General features: G+C 47.1%; 2 protein-coding genes and 1 long non-coding RNA gene across 8 annotated transcripts in view; 1 reads left to right on the forward strand and 2 right to left on the reverse strand.

The window, feature by feature from the left end:
• The first annotated feature begins 393 nt into the window (after window positions 1–393).
• On the forward strand, window positions 394–4,861 carry LOC120817599 (uncharacterized). Of its 3 annotated transcripts, XM_078101698.1 has the most exons (7): window positions 394–700; window positions 833–947; window positions 1,044–1,174; window positions 1,271–1,600; window positions 1,755–1,859; window positions 4,050–4,117; window positions 4,294–4,861. In XM_078101698.1, the coding sequence occupies exons 3-7, from the start codon at window positions 1,078–1,080 to the stop codon at window positions 4,429–4,431; spliced, it is 738 nt and encodes a 245-aa protein (XP_077957824.1). In that variant the 5' UTR covers window positions 394–700; window positions 833–947; window positions 1,044–1,077; the 3' UTR covers window positions 4,432–4,861. The 3 variants fall into 3 exon arrangements, with proteins under 3 accessions (XP_077957824.1, XP_040029910.2, XP_077957823.1); XM_040173976.2 differs by having other exon boundaries at window positions 833–1,174; XM_078101697.1 differs by having other exon boundaries at window positions 833–1,174; window positions 4,053–4,117.
• On the reverse strand, window positions 4,579–7,131 carry LOC144406258 (uncharacterized). The gene is made up of 4 exons (XR_013467470.1): window positions 6,618–7,131; window positions 6,401–6,524; window positions 5,045–5,158; window positions 4,579–4,611 (listed from the first exon to the last, which is right to left on the reverse strand). It is a non-coding gene; the product is annotated as an uncharacterized LOC144406258 (long non-coding RNA).
• Window positions 7,132–7,368: 237 nt separating this feature from the next.
• The window catches only part of slit3 (slit homolog 3 (Drosophila)), a 148,405-nt gene continuing 135,519 nt past the window's right edge, over window positions 7,369–20,254 (reverse strand). For all 4 annotated transcript variants that reach the window (XM_078101703.1, XM_078101705.1, XM_078101704.1 and 1 more), the window contains 12 exons: window positions 19,857–19,981; window positions 19,107–19,204; window positions 18,788–18,927; window positions 18,533–18,626; window positions 17,849–17,986; window positions 17,427–17,667; window positions 15,765–15,895; window positions 10,455–10,609; window positions 10,155–10,315; window positions 9,885–10,042; window positions 9,589–9,794; window positions 7,369–9,491 (listed from right to left, as the gene is read on the reverse strand). In XM_078101703.1, the coding sequence (XP_077957829.1) occupies window positions 9,238–9,491; window positions 9,589–9,794; window positions 9,885–10,042; window positions 10,155–10,315; window positions 10,455–10,609; window positions 15,765–15,895; window positions 17,427–17,667; window positions 17,849–17,986; window positions 18,533–18,626; window positions 18,788–18,927; window positions 19,107–19,204; window positions 19,857–19,981 (1,901 nt within the window). In that variant the 3' untranslated portion in view covers window positions 7,369–9,237. The remainder of the gene's footprint in view (window positions 9,492–9,588; window positions 9,795–9,884; window positions 10,043–10,154; window positions 10,316–10,454; window positions 10,610–15,764; window positions 15,896–17,426; window positions 17,668–17,848; window positions 17,987–18,532; window positions 18,627–18,787; window positions 18,928–19,106; window positions 19,205–19,856; window positions 19,982–20,254) is intronic.

Below are 20,254 nucleotides of genomic sequence, written 5' to 3' on the forward strand. Positions count from 1 at the left end.
CCGTAAACTAATAAATATTATGCTTCCAAGTCAATTAATGATGCAAGATATTCAAATGAATAATATAGCATTTCATTTGAATTGTTTCATTTTGACATTTCTCAGTGAGGTAGATGAAACTCGTGTTTTCTTCTTGTATGAGTACTACAGTTAAGTGGAGGTATCTTTATACTTCTATGATTATGAAATACATCATAAAACATCTGTAGCTGTTTGGGGACCTCAGGAGAGCGTGTTCCTCTGGGTTCGGCCCGTGGGGGTTTAGATCTGGACTCTGATGTTTGGTCTTTGCAGGTTTGTCTCTGAGGAAACAAGGAAGCACCGTTTCTATTCTTCAAAAACAAAATATCACATCTGCTTTTGTAAGTAAGTTGCAATTGATTTGAATAAATACTATCATAACATCCGAATTCAAAGGACCAATCAGATGTAAAGGATTACATTTAAATCCTTCTTAGAATTGTACATTGCTTAAATACTCACAATGAGAAGCTCAGGATGTAGAAAGTGAGGCAGAAAACAGTTTCTAGATTCAAGAGGAAATGCATTTAGTCCTTTTCAGCCAATCAGGATGATTTCTATCTGATGACCGTGTGACCAAACCTTTAAGGAGGAAGAATTCAGTTGCAGTGCAAGAGAAGAGGGGGCTTCACCACCATGATGGGAGGACTCGCTCTTCTGCTTCTTTTAGGAACACTGTGTGAGTGACACTTTACACCTGGTTATTGTTTCTATTAAACTATGTTGGACTATAAAGACAAATTAATACTTTATCTTTTCACCTTCTTGTATCACGTGATCGATTTAATGTTGTTTCTTTTCTTTTCTTCAGACCCGATTGAAGCTGCAGAGGTTCAACAGGTCTCTTTGACGGAGGCTGAACTTGGTGGAAATGTTACGTTTCAGTGTCCAGTTTCTGAGAAGGAACAGAGTGAATTACTTTACTGGTACAAGCAGCCTCTTGGATGTATGATCCAAACTGTTGCTACAATAACTTTCACCAAACAAACACTTCGGCCACAATTTAACAACTCACGTTTCAGAGTCACAGCAGGAGAGACTCATTCTTTGACCATCATGAATATCAGCAAAGAGGACGAAGCAACTTACTTCTGTTTCTATGGATCATTGTATTCACCACGTTTTGGTGATGGCGTCTTCTTGGCTGTGAAAGGTAAAATATATTTAACTTGCAGCGTTGGCGCCACATTTGATGTCAGACAAATTCTTGAGATTTGAATTCCTTTGGATGTTTCCCTGAATCGTGCAGATGGAAGTCTGCAGAAATCCTTCCAGGTGGAACAAAGTCCGGAGGTTGAGTCCGTCCTGCCGGGCGACTCGGTGACCCTCCAGTGTTCTCTTGTCTCCAGGGACAAAGAGGACGGGGTCCAGTGTCCACACGGACACAGGGTGTTCTGGTTCAGATCAGGAGGATCCCATCCAGGCTTCATGTACACTCAGGATACACAACCGGGGGACACAAGTTGTGTCTATCGACTGTCCAAAAGGATCTGGAACTCCTCTGATGCTGGGACTTACCGCTGTGCCGTGGCCTCATGCGGACAGATCCTGTTTGGTGGAGGAACCAAAGTGGACACAAGTACGTTTTAAATTCTCCCGTCTTAAATAGGGAATCACTCAGTATGATTTAAACTTCAAAGCTGGTGAGATTTAAATGAGAAACAAGGTAGTCATTGAAATAACTGACGTGAATGAGGCGTTAAGGGTCTATTTTGACATTTCTCTCATTCCAGGTTCAAACCTGAAAGTGGTTGTCACAGTTCTTGGCGTCCTGTTGGCGTGCTGTGTGACTGTGATTATCCTCCTTATTTTCTACGTGAATCGAAGGAGAGCTGAAGGTCGGTTAACCAGATGAACACGGACTAAATGAAACATTAACTCATGCACATTGAGCCCCACCGACTGATCTCCTGAATAAGTGGTTGGCGTATTGAGCTCAGGGTCATTTAACTAAAGTTAGTAAGTAAAACGTATCACAGCAGCAGGAGAACAAAGCTCAGGTCACTGAAGACTTGGGAAGCAAGTAGTTAGTTGAGATGTTTTCAAGCTTCAATCATCAACAGCAGCGTCACGGCTACAAATCCAACACAGTCAGAGGACATCTGTCACCACGTTCTCTGTTCATCTGAGAACAAAGTCACACAGAGCTTATTATATTACATCAGATGATACACTCTAAAAAGTTTCACCGTAAATTAACGGTATTTTACAGGCAGCAAGGACGCCAGGAATTTACCGTTATTTTACGGCATAGTACTGTAAACGGTTTTTACACTATGTTACCGTAAAATGGATTACTGTATGTTACCGTAAACTTTAACCAAATTTACTGTGATTTAACTGCATTTTACTGGCAGTCGACGCTAGTAACTTACTGTTTTATTTTACAGTGCCCTCCCGTAATATACGGTATATTGTCATAGATTGGATTACAGTTTGTAACCATACGATTACTGTTTTTGTGTTATAAATACCAGAATGTTACCGTTTACTTATAACCGTATACTTTTGCATTTAATTCCCCACAAATTAAAGAAAGACAACCAAATCATTTCGGTCATAGTGGTTGGAGTTTATTAGATGCCTTTGAGACAAAAATGTTAGGCATTTGTAACCAAGAACAAAACATAAAATATGCCGCATGTATACAATAATAAAAAAATCATTAGGAACAAGGTAAACTAACTGAAACAATACGCTATGGAACACTTTCAATTGACCGCAGCAAACGGCTGGCGTCCTTAATCCAGTGCCTCTGTAAAACAAACCAAAATAAAATATTTAGAAACACTGTCATTGGTGGGCGGCACCGTGGCGTGGTGGTTAAGACTGTTGCCTCACAGCAAGAAGGTCCTGGGTTCGATTCTGCCCAGTGGCCTTTCTGTGTGCAGTCTGCATGTTCTCCCCGTGTCCCCGTGTCTGCGTGGGTTCTCTCCGGGTTCTCTGGCTTCCTCCCACAGTCCAAAGACATGACCCGTAGATGTGTGAATGTGAGTGTGATTGGTTGTGTGTCTCTGTGTTGCCCTGCGATTGGCTGGCGACCAATCCAGGATGTACCCTGTCTATTGCCCGAAGTTGGCTGGGATGGACTCCAGCCCCCCCGCGACCCTGTGTGCAGGATAAGCGGTTTGACAATGGATGGATGGATGGATGGATGGACTGTCATTGGTAAAATATTAAAATTACAAAGATGAAGAAAACAACAAGAGGCAATGAGAAACTCCTCCCATGTTGAACTGACAGGTGTTCTGGATGAACTGGGATTACGTGTCTGACGTCATGTTCAGGAGCAGTCGGTCACGATTAACACTCAAATGACTTTTAGGCAATGAACACTTTGAATAATACAAATATTTATAATCTTTACATTCCGGCTACCGAGCGGTTTGAATCCTGGCTGCTCCCTGTGCCAAGTTGTTAGTGTCACTGAGGGTCACCTAACCTCCAATTACTCCACATAAAACTATGTTAAACCATGAGTGTTTTGGATAAAAGTGACAGCTGCATGTATAGTAATGTCCTGTAAGTCAAAGTCATCATATCTCATGAGATACTATCTCATTATGATGACTTACAGGACCTGTTCTTCAGTGGCTGACATGGGCTTCCATACATTAACCTACAACAGATGTAGATGGATTGTGATTCACTGGACTTGTATGTGTATTTCCACCACTTCACAAAATATATGTAACATGCAGTTAAATTACGGTAGTCTGCTATTATTGTAAATCGACAGCTTTAACTGTTTATTCATGACATTGGCCGTTAATTTACAAGCAAGGGATGGAAATTTAACTGTATGATACAGTTATTATGACATACTGTAAGATACCGTTAGAAATGCACCGTAAATTTACAGCAATTTGTTACAGTGTATGTTACTGCATTCTAGCAGTGGTTCAGCATACATCAATATATAGATATATATATATAGTGGTTGAGTCAACGTGTAACTGTAAAGCGACTGAAAATGATTAAAACAACTTCACAATAAATGATGCACTTCTTTGTCCTTTTGTATTCAGCAGAAGCAACAAGCGGCGCCTGTAATCCTGCTCAATCCCAGCGGACAGCGGATCAATCAGCTGACAAGGTAAATATGTTCATAACCTTCATGCTCAGCGCCAGAGACTCAGAACATTATTCTGATTCATTAAAAAATACTCATATATAGCTAATGATAACCTCTATATAAGCATCGTGATGGTAACCTGTATATTTTAGACTTTACCTCTAAAGTCTGTTACTAATGGACGTTATTATTTGCAGGGCGGAGACGGAGAAGTAAGTAATTATGCAGCACTGAATCTTTCCACGAGACGTGAAGTGAAAAGAGTGAAGAAAAGAGCTTCTTCACAGGAGTGTGTGTACTCCGCTGTGCGAGTGAACACACAACTCCACCTGTAGAGCAGCGAGGCTTCTCAATGGACGGACTTTGTTCAGCTTTGAATGTTCAAAACAAATGAGGGGAAGTTCATATTGTCATTTGAAATGAAATGCTTCCTGTTGGTCGAGTTCTTCTTGTGAGACACGTGAGCACGCTGGAATGTGACTGGTTGTCGAGGCGGAAGGAAAAGACATCAGTGCCTGAGGAAGAAGTATGCCAGTTTTCATTTGCATGGAAGATGTCAGAGAAAAGCCTTATTTCTTCTTTAAGCAGTTACTTTCTAAATTGCTGCTTTTATTGTCTTAGTGGATTAAAAGTGTTATTTTATTTTAATTTTAAAGAGTTCTCTGTTCTTTAATTCTACTGTTTCAGATCTACATTGTTTTTTTTAAATGTTTCATCTGCTTTTTCAAACGTTCCAAGGAAATAAAGGGAATAAATACATTCGCATTATTGCACAACTTTCTTCAACCTGCCTTTTCTAGAGTCTCATAGAGGAATTAAAACATAAATCGTTTTAAAAATTACTAATTTGTTTCACCAGAAGGGAAAGCAGATTTCCTTCCTCCTTCTAGCGCCTCTAACCTGCTCTACTAAACTACTAACAAAGTGAAACTGAAGAACGATTGTTACCTTCTACGTCCAGTTGTTCTCCAGCTCCAAACACGAAGAGGCCACAGCACCAGAATGAGTCCCAAGATAAGTAGAGCTTGTTGTTTGGGATCCGGACCCGAGCTGTTTGCAGATCTGAGGGGCAGGTGGAGGTTTGGGGAGTCAGTAGTTCTTGCAGATAGGGAGGTGCATGTCCATTTATGCATTTATGAGTGAGTAGTAGAACTTTGTAGTCGATCCGGAAAGAGACAGTGTAGTGAGTGTGACGGGTGTTGTGCGTTGTTTTGGATGAATTGTAGTTTCAGGATATTTTTGCCAGTGATTCCAGTTTAAAGAGAATTACAGTAGTCCAGTCTTGAGGAGATAAAGCTATGGACAAGCTTCTCTGCATCTGACAGGGTCAAAGAGGGGCGGAGTTTGGGGTTTTGAACCCCAAATTTGGTTTGGTCATTGAAGGTCACGTGAGGGTCAAACCTCCCGGATTGGTAACTGGAGGTCGGGTATGACCTGACTGTCTAAGGTGAGTTGGTGTTGCACCAGATTCATGTTCATCTGAATGAACGGACAACAGAGAGTGAATATTTGAGAGTGAACTTAATTCATATGAATAATGTATTAGGACAAAGTATGTACGGAGATACTTTCATGTGCTTCTGAAAGCAGTTGGTTGGTCTTACACCACATGTTCATGTCATACACACATGGGCACAATGAATCTCACTCTGATTTGGAGTAAAAACCGACGTTGTCGTCGAGGACCATGACGGTCTGCACGAGATCTCTTCCCATTCCATCACAGTGGTTGAGATGATTTGGACTAAGCTTCACGCGTTTTGGTACGAGGGAGAAGTAGCTGTTCTCAAACGTGTGGTTGCTCCTCAGGCCACTTTCAGGAAGGAAATGGGTGCGTCTCTGACACGGGAAATGAGCAAAAGAAACACAAACTCTTAATGTACCAATTTAGCATCTTCTCAAACGGTCTTTGTCCAGAGCTCTGGGGGTCAGTGCGTCCTCTGGAAACCAAAGGCAAAGTGACCCTAAAAGCAGGAACATGTTTGAACAGAAGCGAAAGTTGATTCTGTGCAGATTCTTACGTGGAACACGGAAGCCACGCAAAATAAGACCAGCATTAAAATGGTTAATCCATTTAAAATGGCCCTTCATGTAGAAGGTGCTGCAGGTAGAATGGTCCTAACGTCTCTATCAAATGAAAGGGAACATTCATCAGTCGGGCCTCAAGCGGAGATGCTTGTCTTCAACAGAAACACGCGATCCACGGCTGGAGTGTGGTTTGAAAACCGTTTGAGTCCTAAATATAACCTCGACCCAGATACGGACTGACTTCAAACTGGAGTGTCGCGATGCGCAGCGACCGACCTCTGTGGTGAACCTCTGCTGCGGTAGTTCCATGCACATCGAACCTCCAGCATCCTGTGCAGAGCTGGTCAGGTTGGTTCAGTCTTCTGGGTGTTTGCTCAGCTCGCCGCCGGGGACGAACGTTCTGTGTGAATAAACACAAACAGAGTTTACTGCGTGAAGACGGCACGTGTTCATTGAGCATAAATCAGTGTTACACCTTCGGTGGAGCGCTGACCTCCGTCACGGAGCTGCACAATGAAGCAGGTGGAAACTGAAGAGTCTTTGTTTAGGTTCCTGGTTCCTTTACGTGAGAATCCTCCCTCACATTGTCAATAATCATTAATGGCATCGAATAATGTTGAAACCAAGAGCGTCTGTCTGCCACGTCCTCGCTGTGACACCACGACCTGCTGTGAGATCCCTTCCACAGTTTATCATCAGATCCGTCGTCCATCCGGAACGTTTTCAGCAGAATGTCTGTGTGTTCGGCAGCTCACTGCCTTTTCATTTTGATTGTGGCCGAATACAAGTAATACTTCAGACGAGTGACAGCGTGCACTTCAACTCCCATTGGGACATCAAAAATATAAACTTACTTAAACTCACTTAATTAAAGTGTCAATCAAACGCCTTTCTACGTTCTGCAGAAACAGGAAGCAGCTCTCGTCTCTTCTCTCTGGACGCTGCTGCCACCTGCGGGGACAAAGTCAACGGATCAGAAACTAAAGAATAAATCTCCATATATGTGTTGATAGTTTCCGTCAGTCATCCCTTTGGTAAAGACTGTTCCACACGCATGTGATTATCCTGCTTTTGGTGTTTAGGAGTTCAAATGTTCGTTAAAAGTTTAATATTTGTCATTTATTGGTTCTGTGTCCACATGAACACCAGCTTCCAACAACCTGAATATATATATATATATACCTCTATACTGCTGCATGATGTTGCACATGTAATGAATTCCAGACACAGACATGGACGATTACTATAGTTTCAATTGTAGTTTAATTTGAACATTCAACATAAGAATCAATTATCATCACTCAAATTTTCATGTTTTTTTCAACCTCAGACCTGGAAAATGAAAATGAGTAAAAGGATTATTTCCTTTGTGGTAAAACTAATAACAAAGGCGTCTGACTCTGTTCCCTATGAAGAGGTAAAGCTTTAGGAGACGAGAGGAGGAACACGCAGGAGGAGGAAACACAACGGATCACAGAAAGGGGGAAAAAAGAGAGAAGAGGAAAGGAAAGAAGGGAGGAGGATCTAAACCAAGGAAGAGAAGATTTGTTAATCTGTGACTTTGTACTAATACGTCTGAAACTGAATCAACTGTAAGTGTGAGGACACTTTGCACGTGTAGACAAAGCCACAATGTGTAAAGTAGACAATACAGTAGTAGTTACATTAGTACTTAGTCTCTTTAGTGTATACTCTTGTTGACTTGTTGCAGGTTTGCTGTGATCAGACGCTCTGTGTTCTTACGTCAGTATAGAAATTTAGACTCATCAAAAAGCTGCAGCTTGAACACTTTTCAAATACATTTCAAGATGTTATCACGTGACACACAAATGATGGAGGCGTCTCTGTTTATTGTTAGCATCACTTCCTTTGGAAAGGCCCCCACATCATTCAGATCGTGTTGTCATGGAGACGTCCAACATTCAGTAGCACCGGTTGACAATATTGCAGCAACATTTTTGGATTTGAAAAGAAGTACAGGAAGGCACTTGAAGTTGGATGAATCCACAGTTCTTATTCGTTAAATACATTTGACTTTGGCATGAAATGATCTTCCTGCCCGGTGAAACAATTAGATGCTGAAGCTGAAACCAGCAGAACGTTTGTTGCTGGTGTTTTTTTAACTGCTCGCCTCCTGCAGTGATGGAGAAACCCCCCCGGGTGCACAGGGACACCGCTGCTGGGGGGGAAACGGGTTCAAGAGAGGATCCTTCTGACCACAAACAACTACACCCGTCAGCTTCACCTGACAGCTTCACCCACAGGAAGCAGGGGCATCAACTCTCTGATCCTGGGGGGGGGGGTTTGGGTTAAAAAACGGCTTTGTATCTTATAGCTTATAAACCTCCTCCAGCTGAGGGGAATAAGTCGATGCTACAATCAAAGTATGTTTCTTTCTTGTTCTTATTTGTGTGAGAATTCCTCTCTTATGTTTCATCTTAATGAATAGAAAACGTCTTCATTTCGAACCCAAGTGGCTGAAAGAACGATGTGATGTTCATGTCTGTGGAAAGAGTCCTTCTCCCATGAGGGTGGGGTCCATTGAAGCACATACAGTTCTTCTCTCTGGGGGGGGTCTCTCCTCTCCGTGTCCTGGGCCTCCCACATTATCATGCAAATACACTTTGAAAATATAGAATTCGTTGGGTTAGGGTATATATTTATATAGATTTATACAAACATATAAATTCATATACTTTTAAGGAATGTTAATCTATTTTGCTGTGTATGCTTCCTCCTTATATAGTAAAAAACAACCTTCCATACTATGTAACACATTATATCATCAACACATTCAAAAGACAAAACTTATCAATCCTTTCATCATCTTTTAGAAAAAAAAATCCATAATAAAAATAAGTTCTATGTTTTCTCTCACTTATATCTTACAATATATTTCTCTGTCATAAAACACACACACGCACACACACACACACACACACACGCACACACAAGTCCCATTTTCCGTTTGTGGTTTTTATCTCGGCGGCAAGCGGTGAAAGTGAGCGTGTAAGGAGAAGAATCACATAACGATGGTGCTCCTCCACGTGGGAGGAGCTCAGAGCGACAGCGTTGTAGACGATTCACAGAATGTCAAAGCGGCGCGGGCGGCGTTACAACGCGCACGCGGAGCAGCCGCACTCCACGGGCGTCTCCATCTCCTCGGAGTACGTCGTGCCGTTGGTGCAGCGGAACACCGCCTTCCTCCTCCGGCTCTTGGTCACCCCGCAGCAGAAGCCCGGGGGGGCCGCGGCCTGGCAGGACCGGGGACAGTCCACGCGGGCGATCTTGGCCGTGGACGTGCACGTCGTCATCGGGTGGTGGCGCCTCAGCGGCTCCCTCACCATCTCTCCCTGACACGAGAGCTCTGGACGCGGAGAGGAGACGCAAGCGTTACGTGCTGACAGAGGTCACGACCCCCCCCCACGCCCCGCCCCGCCCCCTCCTCGTACGTTCCATCTTACCTGCGTCGCAGGTGGGCCCGGCGTACCCCGGCTGGCAGTGGCAGACGGGCTCTCCGGCCTCGGAGAGGCGGCATTCCCCGTGCGTGCAGCGCGGCGCCCGGCAGGGGGGGGGCTCCTGCCGCCGGTCGCAGTACTGCCCCTGGTAGCCTTCGCTGCACTGGCAGCTGTAGGACTGTCCCTTCGGCACGCACTGCCCGTGGACACATCTGGAGTGAGACAAAGGGAGGGGGGAGGGTGGTGGGTTATGTCGGGGGCGATGTCATTGGTGCACCGCCGTCTCCGCCGGCTCGGCCTACCTGCTGTCGTGACAGGCGCGCGGTGCTGTCGTCTGGTCGCACAGGGCGCCGCTGCGTCCCGGGGGACAGTCGCACGTCACCCCCGTCTCGCCCCCCTCCCTGCACGCTCCCTGAGCGCACACGCTGCAGGAATGGCAGCCTGCGAGGACGCCCTCGGCCTGGTGGGGGGGGAGAAGCACTGTGAAAGGTGTTTTCTCCTTCTCGCTCCTCTAGGAGACACACTTGCAACATTCCGGCCTGCACAGCTGGATTAGAGCCCGATGTGCTGACCTTCCCCTCCAGCCCCCGCGGTCGGGCTGCTCCTGCGGCCCTGTAGCTCAGGTCTTGAGGCTCCCCGTTTATTCGGACGTTGTGGATGCATCCGTTAAAGGCCTGAGGGGAACGATCCGGGCCGGGACGCAGACCCGAGGCCACCACCTCCGACGGGACTCCTGGAGGAGCAGGAGGAGCAATTAGACTCATCGGACTGATCTCAGGTCCACGGTCCATCAGCTCCTCTGCACCACGTCCTTTGCTTTACAGTGTGTGTGTGTGTTTGTGTGTGTGTGTGTGTGTAGGGGGGGGGCGTACCTCCGATGTAGAGTTGGGTGTTGTGGTCCACGGAGGGCTGGCGGGCCAACTTGCCGAGGCTCTTGGGGGCCCCGTTATCCACCACCAGGCTCAGAGAACGATTCTGAATCAAAAGCTCGACAGCGTGGAAGAGTCCGTCATTCACCGACTCCACGCTGTGACACACACACACACACACACACACACACACACACACACACGCACGCACGCACACACACGCACACACACACACACACACACACACACACGCACGCACACACAGAGGGATGTTCAGTATGGTTCCTATTAGGATGAATTACTGTTGAATTGAACACTAGACGGGAGAACTATGGAGGAGACGCTGAACACGAAACAGACTCGACAACGTTTTTTGTTTTTGTTTTGTGGTGTTTGCAAATGGACCAAAGCCAGAGAGAAGGAGGGACGTCTGTGTCCATGTCTTACAATCACTTTGATACTTTTTTCAGAACCTTGATGTCATTTTTCACCACTCACAAGTCTTCACTTGTAACAGCGGCTCTGCGTCGTGCAATCGGCCTTTAAAGAAACCTTTCACTTGCAGGTTCATTGGTTCAAACAACATAATTATCATGAAATACCAATGAAACATTCATTTAGATCACCTGCACACCAGATAACATAGTTTCACTGTGTGGTTGTTTGTACAATCATTCAATATTGCTTTAAAAAATAGATAATAGAGGTTCATTGTTGTAGTAAATGTAAATGCATCCCTGTAAAAGTACTACTGTAGTAGAAAGAATAGTACACACAGTGAAACCATTGAACAACATTGGACAGTTATGAAATACAATAAAATCACAACGTAGGTTTATTTGAATCAAAGCAAAAATAGAGTAGCTGCAAAACATGAAAACAATGCTGCTGTTCCTCAGCTGGGAGGGAAAAGGGTTTGATTACCACACATCTACATTTTATCATCTCGTGGATCCGGCCGCAGGTTCTGATCCACATCACAATGTTTCATTAACCAAACATCTCGGAAATAATCTTGAGTGAGGCAACATGTAAATGATGTTAATGATAGAAAAAGGATCTCTCACTACAAAGAGAAATACATGTTTCCACTGAAGCCTCATCATGACCTTTGGCACCGGGACTGACCCTGGAGGAACGTGTGTGTGTGTGTGTGTGTGTGTGTGTGGCTTTGGGCTGGGGGGGACAGACAGCTATAGAGACAGTGGTTTGGCTCAGCGCAGAGAGGGAGGGAGAGGGGGAGGCACAGCGGGGACGAGAGGTAGATGTTCTTCCCCAAAACCCAGAAAACCAGCGGAACATTAAAAACACAAAAGAACCAGTGAAGCAGTCTTCCTGCTTCAGGCTCCTCGACACCAAGACAACATGTCAGTCGGACCCGATGTTACATGATCACGGAGGCACCGCCTTACTTTACCACTGGGGCAATAACATGTAAAAGCTTTATTACTGATTTACCTTCTAATGCATGACTGATGTCGTTCAGCATTGAGCCACTTCATTTAATCATGGTCTGAACAGGCTTCAAACTTCATCTCTATCTTCACTGTCCTTCTGCTCTTCTCCTCCCTGAGCCACTTTGCTCCCGTGAGGCTCCTTCCCTTTGCCTCCGGATGCACGCCGCCGCCTTTAAATGTGTCCAGCAGTCTGGAGAGCGCAATCAAACATGCAGCTTGCATCACGCCTGCAGTGACACGCAAAGTCCACCCGGGGGCAGTAAGCGACCGCGTGGTTGTTTGTTTCATACAAACCCACGAGAGACGTCAACTTCCTGTCATCCCAGAATGAAATACACTGACTGAGTGCACATAAACACAAATAAACAATAACGTAGAACTTCTCAAAATCCACAAAACTGGGGAGCTTTCAAAGTAACCGAATCAAAAGCAACCCAGCAACAATTACAGCAAAGAAAAGAATAAATTGAAACAACCACACGGATCCTTTTATGCTGTTAAATCCAACGAGGCCCCACCGAGTGTGTGCACATGCATCTGCCGTGTTATGTGTGTGTGTATGAGCGTGTGTGTGCTGATTCCACGCGTGTGTGTGTGTGTGTTTGGCAGCCCGATTTGATTAAAGTGATGTTCAGCCCATGTTGCCGTGGTAACCTCCATTAGTCGCTGCTGAGCGACGAGCTGCGTTCAGCTGAAGGCGTCTTCTAGGAGACGATGCAGAGCGGCTCGTTGCTTCCGGCCAATAAAGTTTCAGTGTTTGAATGTCTGAACGACCTCTGACCTCAAGTAGGGCTGCAACAACGAATCGATAAAATCGATTAAAATGGATTATTAAAAGTGTTGGCAACGAATTTCATTATCGATTCGTTGTGTCGCGCGATTATTACGTCACTCAATGAGTTGGCGCCGAGTCGGTCCCGGTCCACGTTGTCCCGTTTTGACGTGAGGGACGTAACGAGCCTCCTGTTTACTCGTCATCCAGCTGATCAAGCTAGCGTTAGCTCGCTAATAACAGCAGTTAGCAAGACTAAGACACGTTTTCATTTACTCGCCTCTTTTGGACCTTTCATTTTTCAATGTGTTGTCTGATATTTTGTGCTTTGTCCCATATCGGTTATTGTTGACAAATATATTTGTGTGTGTTGTACTTTTTAACGCTGTCATATACGGTAGTCCAGTGCGCTTGCGCATATACTGTGGGTTATACGGTAGTTGATGTTATGCCTGTAAAGGGAGACACGGTGATCCATTAAATCAACTAAGCCTCTAATGCATTTATTTACAAATGCCTTTTTAAATTCATCTCACAGCACTTGGATGTTTTTTAGCTGTATGCATTTACTTAACTTGCACTACAATGATGGTAATAATTTAATGAGTGAACATGAGGGTGTGTTTGTGAGTGTAGTATAGAGAACTAGTGCTGAAGAATTCTAAAACAGAATTTGATTCTGTTTTAGAATAAAGGGTTGGAAAGCTTTTTAATGCTGTTTTTTTTAAATCCGATTCATCGATTAATCGAAGAAATAATCGACCGATTAATCGATTATCAAAATAATCGTTAGTTGCAGCCCTAGTTTCAAGGTCACAGATTGGTGAACTTTGTCTTTGTCTTTCAACTCTTTTCAAAAACGCTATTGATTGTATTGATATTGTTCAGCGTGAGTGAAGAATACTCCATTGACCATCAAGTGGTTGCTGTACAGAACATGCGTTCTCATCGTGGTGGCTCAGTAGTTGAAGTCCTGCCGGCCGATGCGAAGCCGCTTGTGATACTCGGGACTCATGCAGTCGGAGGCCGGTGGTCCTGGAGAGAATGCTGCTTTCTACGGGTGACTTTCTCTTTTTCTCTGCTCCCGTCGGTGCTTCTCACCCTCTGGCCGGCCGTGTCAAGTTAACAACCCCAGACAAGGATAATTCCTCGACTCCCTCTGTGGTTTACGTCTCGCCTCTGCTCTTCCCTCTTTCACCGCACCGCTCGCTCCCTCGTCATTCGTCCGTGCGTCTCCCACTGCTCTGTCTCCAGCGTCTTCTTCTGCCGCCCAGTTATCTTTCTGTCCCTCATTCATCTGTTCATCTCTCTGTCTAAGACGGATCAATCTGCCTCTCTAAGCGACCAGACGTCCCTCCGACTGTCCTCTTCTCTCCGACCGGACCGTCTCCGCCTCTCCCCATCTGTGCCGGGTAATTAGACTGTGGCCATCGTTTCATTCCTTCCTCTCTAACCGTCCGTTACCCTCGTCCTCCACAACGCGTCATGTATGAACACCAGCGCGTGTTCTGCTTGGCGTCGTATCTGGGATCCGTCACAGTCCGGCAGCGTGTGTGCACATAAGTAATACGAGCTGGTTGCATGTTACGCTCAGAGGACGTGAGGCTACCAGCATCTCCTCCAGGTGTCTAATGATTAAAAACACACTGGTCAAAATACAAAGACAGAAGAACGGTGAGTTAGAAAGCAATAAACCCGGATTCTCCTCTTTCCACCCTCTTCCTCTGCCTCCTTTAATTCGTGCAATTACACAAACGTCTGTCTCCGTCTCGGCCGTCCTTCTCTGTGTGATCACTCAAAAACGGTACGTAATATATTTGTCTAACAGTGTAGAATGTGTTTTCACCCGTTGGTATAATTTACATAAGGAGGTAAAGTCGATTGGCAGCCTCCCTCAAGTCTTTAGTCCGCTTCCTTTCCACGCTGGACCAAATGTAGGACCTTATTGTCCTCTGTCCTCTAACACCCTTCATTATCTGCTCCCGTTTGACACGACGTGTGACGGTAGATTCAGCGTGATGCATGTTTCTCTCTGACACGCGTGTTCCATGTCACCAGGTGTCTCGGACGGAGACGGGCACGGGACTGAACGTGGTAAACGGGTCCCCCGTCCCTCATCTGGACACAAGGTCAATAAGAGCTTCAATGCAAAGAGGTTCTCTCCGTCTGTCTTTCCTTTGTCTCTGTCAACGCCTCCCTCCTCCTGCTTCTCCTCCTGCTGACCTCCTCCTGCTTCTCCTCCTGCTTCTCCTCCTGCTGGCCTCCTCCTGCTGACCTCCTTCTGCTGACCTCCTCCTGCTGACCTCCTCCTGCTTCTCCTCCTGCTGGCCTCCTCCTCCTGCTGACCTCCTTCTGCTGACCTCCTCCTGCTGACCTCCTCCTGCTTCTCCTCCTGCTGACCTCCTCCTGCTGACCTCCCCTGCGTGCCTCCACCCCCTGACGCCGATATTGGCCCAGACCCTGTCCCCGATCCCCAATCATTGCCACCAGTCTCTCATCAGGAGGGGACAGCTCCGGTCAGTGATGTCCACACTGTGTCCTCCAAAGAGCATCTCACTCCTCCTTCCACCTCCCGATGATCATCTCCACTTCACACTGAGTGAAGTTACGTTTCTTCGTTTTCCTCTCAGTGTTTGTCATGATTTCGCCATCGATGAATATTAATTTGTGGGCGTTCCACAGACTATATTTGGGCAGCTGTGGTCGTGACATGAAGCCGCAAAAGCTGCGCTGCGTTTAGAAGTGATTGTGATTTATTAAGGGAAAACTGCGCAGGACGTTTTATAAGTCTGAATATTTCTGTGCGTCCACACGTCCTACGTTTCATCCGTACGACACTTCTGGCGCAAATCCTACGCAGGCTTTTATAAACGAGGCCCCTGGTCCTTGAAGCCTCCACGTGTTGGTGTGTGTGTGTGTGTGTGTGCTTTTTGTATTGTGTGTCCTTGCACTACTTCAAACATCTCCAACTCCTGAGTATTATAAATGACACAAAGTACAGCAGCTTCATTCAGTGATGTCGTCTACTTGACCCACCTTGAACGGAGCGCTTGAATCAGAGCGGACAGGTGTGTGTGTGTGTACCTGTACACGGTGGTGGGCGGGTAGTTGGCGATGTCGTAGATGAGGCGGATGTGTCCCTGGTACAGCTCCAGAGCCAGAGGGTCGTGGTCCTCCTTGTACAACAGGATCCCGTTGTCTTTGTCCGTGGCCACCTGGGGACGAGCAGAGACGCCACGTGTTAGCGCGACGCCGATCGGTGAGTCGTGGACCGTGGAACCTGGTTCCCCCTCAGGCAGCGTGGGGGAAACCCTCCTCAGACTGTTGGGATCAGGATTATGTGATTTGCTGTTCACGTTTCGTTAGTCTCACACTCGAGGAAAGTGACACAAAGCCGCTGCCTTCGAACCGGTTGAGTATCTGATTTCTCTTCACAGTTACTGTCATAACTGGTAATCTTCACTTCCCTGTTTAAAACATCTGCTTCGCTCATCGAGGACGTTGCCGACATCACCGTGGCTACACCGCTGACCGGAATCATGGGATACGGTTTGCAGACTAGCTGAACACTATGAGGAAGGGGAACGTACACGTTCTCTTTTATTTTAATCCTGTTATCCAAGTCATCAGAACTCCCACATTTGAGGAGAAAACACAAATCTACAAGTTGGGTTTGGGTTGGTCAAACTAACACGTTTACGCATTGAGCTCCCAAGGACATAACTGCACATGAATACGATAATTAAAAGCACTTGAGTTACGTCGTCCTATAACATAAATCCCCGTCCTTCCCCCAATGCTGCTCTACTTTATTATGCAAGTGAATCGACGACTTGCTCTTTGTTCTTCCCTTCATAACATTATCTTGCTATTAAAGTGAAATATGTGGCGAGATGCTTTGTCTTCTGCTGGCTACACTTCATGTTGTCCAAGCCTTGGAAAACCTGCACAGCTTCTCACACCTGCAAAGCACAAACATGCAGCGCAGGTCTTCTTCTGTAAACACAAATACCACAAACCATAGACTCACAACACAGTTGTGTTTTATCTGTTCGCTGGTGCACTTTATTTTTGACTTATCCCTTTTTTTTAATTGTTTATTCTATATCCCTGCAGGCCACAGCCTCATATTGTATTTCATACTGTAAATCAATTTGTCGATTTAACATTTTCTTGCACTATGTGGTCGTATCTGTCTTGTTGTCCGTTGTCTTACTGTCCGATGTGACGCACCAAGTCAAAAAGGTGCAAGCCAATGGTGCACAGCCAAGTCAACACCTGCTAACAAGCTGCTGAGAGGAGCAGAGAGTCACATGTAGAAAAGAAAACATCTGTGGTTTATGAAGCGCTGTGGCCCTTTGTTACATCGCGTCAACACGGCCTCTGGCTAGACACACACACACACACACACACACACACACAGATCCAAACAGGTGGTAAATATCAATTAGTCTGCGCTCCTTTTTCTTGTTTCCTCTTCGCTCACTTACACTCTCATTTCCCAACATGGAGGATTTCCAAACATGTCCGTGGTCAGGACATGCGTCTCAGATGTCTCACGTGTGCTGCATTCATCTACGTGTGCGTGTGCGTGTGCGTGGGAACAGAGGCCTGAAGCAGATGTGGGAAAGTTCCCCAAAGGTTTGATTGAGATTTGAGAATATTGCTTTTTGTCCTCCTGAACGTTGTCATGTCTAAGAGACACTTACAGAACCGAAAGAGGTCAAAGGTCGCAGCGGCCGTTACCTGCAGTGAAATATGCGCCGTGGGGCGGAGCTTGGCGCTCGGCAGCTCCACGTACCCGTCCCGACCCAGGAAGTGAACAGTGGCGATCTTGTCGCATTTGCTGCCGTAGAAACCGGGCATGCAGCGGCAGACGGGCTCCCCGGCCACCACCAGGCACTGGGCGCCGTTCTGGCAGTCCGATTGGTCGCAGGGGCTGGTCTGCAGCAGAATCATGGGCGGGGGGTTCTCACAGAACAGCCCGCTGGGGGGAGGAGCAGATCGCACAGGTTACACATCTATTCATGACCACGAAATAACCTCTGACCATCTTCAAGTCAAGTGTCTGCTGATGGAGCTGCATCTGTGTCTCCTCCCTGTCTGGCCCTGCAGCGTGTCACTGTGTGCGTGTGTGTGTGTGTGTGTGTGTCCGTTGTGCGTCTCACCTGAACCCCTGTTTGCAGACGCAGGTGTAGCCGTTGACGGCGTCCACGCACTGCGCTCCGTGTTGACACTTGTTCTCCAGGCAGTCGTTGTAGTCCTGCTCACAGTGGCGTCCCACGTAGCCCGGCAGACACTCACACCTGCACGGGGGGGCGGAGTCATGATGGAGTCATTTAGAGCACGACGGCGTCCTATTCACAACAAACAACACGTCCCTCTAATGCCTCTTAGAACTGAACCCTGAATCCTGACAAGACGCTTCGGTAACCTGAGCAGGGTTGTAGAATTGTACATGACGTACACGTGAAGTGGGAGCAAGAAGCAAAATATGGAAACTTTTAGTTTGAGGACTAAACGCTTAAGAGTGTTGCCACGGTTACGGAAAGCTAAAAGCTGCTTGAATGCATCAACAGAAGAAAACATCCACAGTTGGAGGAGCACTATTTGTGCGACTGAAAATACAGTAATGAGGGAAAAAGTGCAGCACATCTGATAGACATGCAAATACAAGTCGAGGGATTGATAGTGTGACAGTCGACAAAGCCTCCAACAGCCCGCAGTGTGTGTCTGTGTGTGTGCGATGAAAAAGTCAGCTTTTAACATTTTGACTCGCTGCTCCCGTCACTTTCTGCCATGTGACCTCTGACCCCGGCGAGTGCTGACCCCCTGGCGGAGCTGTCACTCACCTGTAAGCGCGGCCAACGTGGACACACTTTGAGTCGTGCTGACAGGGGTCGAAACCACGGAGGCAAGAATCAACCACCTCGTCACACAGGTCACCTGAGGACGCAGAGACAACGTACATCTGTGTGCGTTTCAGAGGACACGAGGACACGTTAAACCCGAGACGTTCCAGGTCAGCGCGGCTACTAACTGACCCTCCAGGGAAGTGAAGATGTGATTGTGTGTGTGTGTGTGTGTGCAGTAGGGGGGGGGGGTACCTGTGTAGTTGGGGGGGCAGACGCAGGTGTAGTTGTTGACACCGTCGATGCAGGTGGAGTTGTTCTCACAGTCGTTGTCTTCACAGTCGTCCGGGTTCATCTCACAACGTTGGCCCTCGTAACCTGGAGGACACACACAGCTGCACACACACACACAACGTGCATTAGATGGTGATCTGAGCGCGCACACACACACACACAGACACACACAGACACACACACACACACACACACACACACACACACAGACACACACACACACACACACACACACACACACACAGACACACACACACACACCACAGGCTCAGCTGAGTACCTGAACTGGTCTTCGTTGCCAGGCGGGACGTGGCAGGTTCCTCCGTGCGAGCAGGGGAAGCTAACGCAGGCGTTGATGGGCGTCTCACAGCGTTGACCCTGACGGAGAGGACGCCGATGAAATGATTGACATTTGGACATTTGGATGTTTCCCTTTCGAGAGGACATGTCCCTGTTTGAACAAGGTCACTTCTGCGAGCAGTGAGCGACCATTAGCTGCTGAGCTCTCCCTCCCTGGATCCACCTGGAGACCTCCTCGGACTTCTCGCTTTGTTCTCTGCTGCTCCTCCTCCGCTTCCACTCACACGCTTTAATGAACGCCGTCCCGGTGGACACGGACAGGAGAGGACGCGGGTGAACATGCACGAGCACGTGCGCGCGCACGCAGTCTGTGACCTTGGAGAGGGATGTTTTAATTAAAAGCGCGACTAAAGCTTTGTGCGCCTGTGAGAGCGCGAGGTGTGTGTGCGCGCACGCGAGACGATAAGAATGTCTTTAGACACACACACACACACATGGACACGCATATATTACGCGCACACACACACACACACACACACACGGGCGTTAAATGCAAATGGCCGCCTCACGAGCGGATCCGCATGCGTTTCCTGACGCAATTATCACGCCGTGGGTCTTTAGATCAACAGCTTCCAGCAGCCGGCTGCCGTCATCAGCCTATTGATCAGATGCTCTGTGCGTGCGAGCCGATCACCCTGATCCTCTGGAGGTGTCTGAGGCCGTGTCCCACCTTGAATCCATACGGACAGGTGCAGCGGTACGAGCCAGCTGCTTCCGCCACACAGGTGCCGTTGTTTAGGCAGGGAAGTGCGAGGCAGGGGGCGCACTTTGACATCAGGCTGACGTCTACTGGACCTGAGGCAGAAAGCAGAGGTGAGTTGAGGGGGGGGGGGGGGGCGGCTGTTATGTGCTGAAAGTCTCCGTCCCAGACTCCACTGAAGCGATGTGTCTGTCCTCCAGCAGGAGGAGCGTTTGATTGAGGACAAGGACATGAGGACAAGATCCACATTTCCAATGTGCTCAGAAGAAGGTCGTAGAAATTCTCTACACACATGTGGGAGCCTTCAGTCATGCGAGTATCTGAGGCTGGAATAACGAGTGAGGGGTGCGTGCTGACGAGGACGCTAC

The sequence above is a fragment of the Gasterosteus aculeatus genome, chromosome 4 (genome assembly GCF_964276395.1).
Source record: "Gasterosteus aculeatus chromosome 4, fGasAcu3.hap1.1, whole genome shotgun sequence".
NCBI lineage: Eukaryota > Metazoa > Chordata > Actinopteri > Perciformes > Gasterosteidae > Gasterosteus > Gasterosteus aculeatus.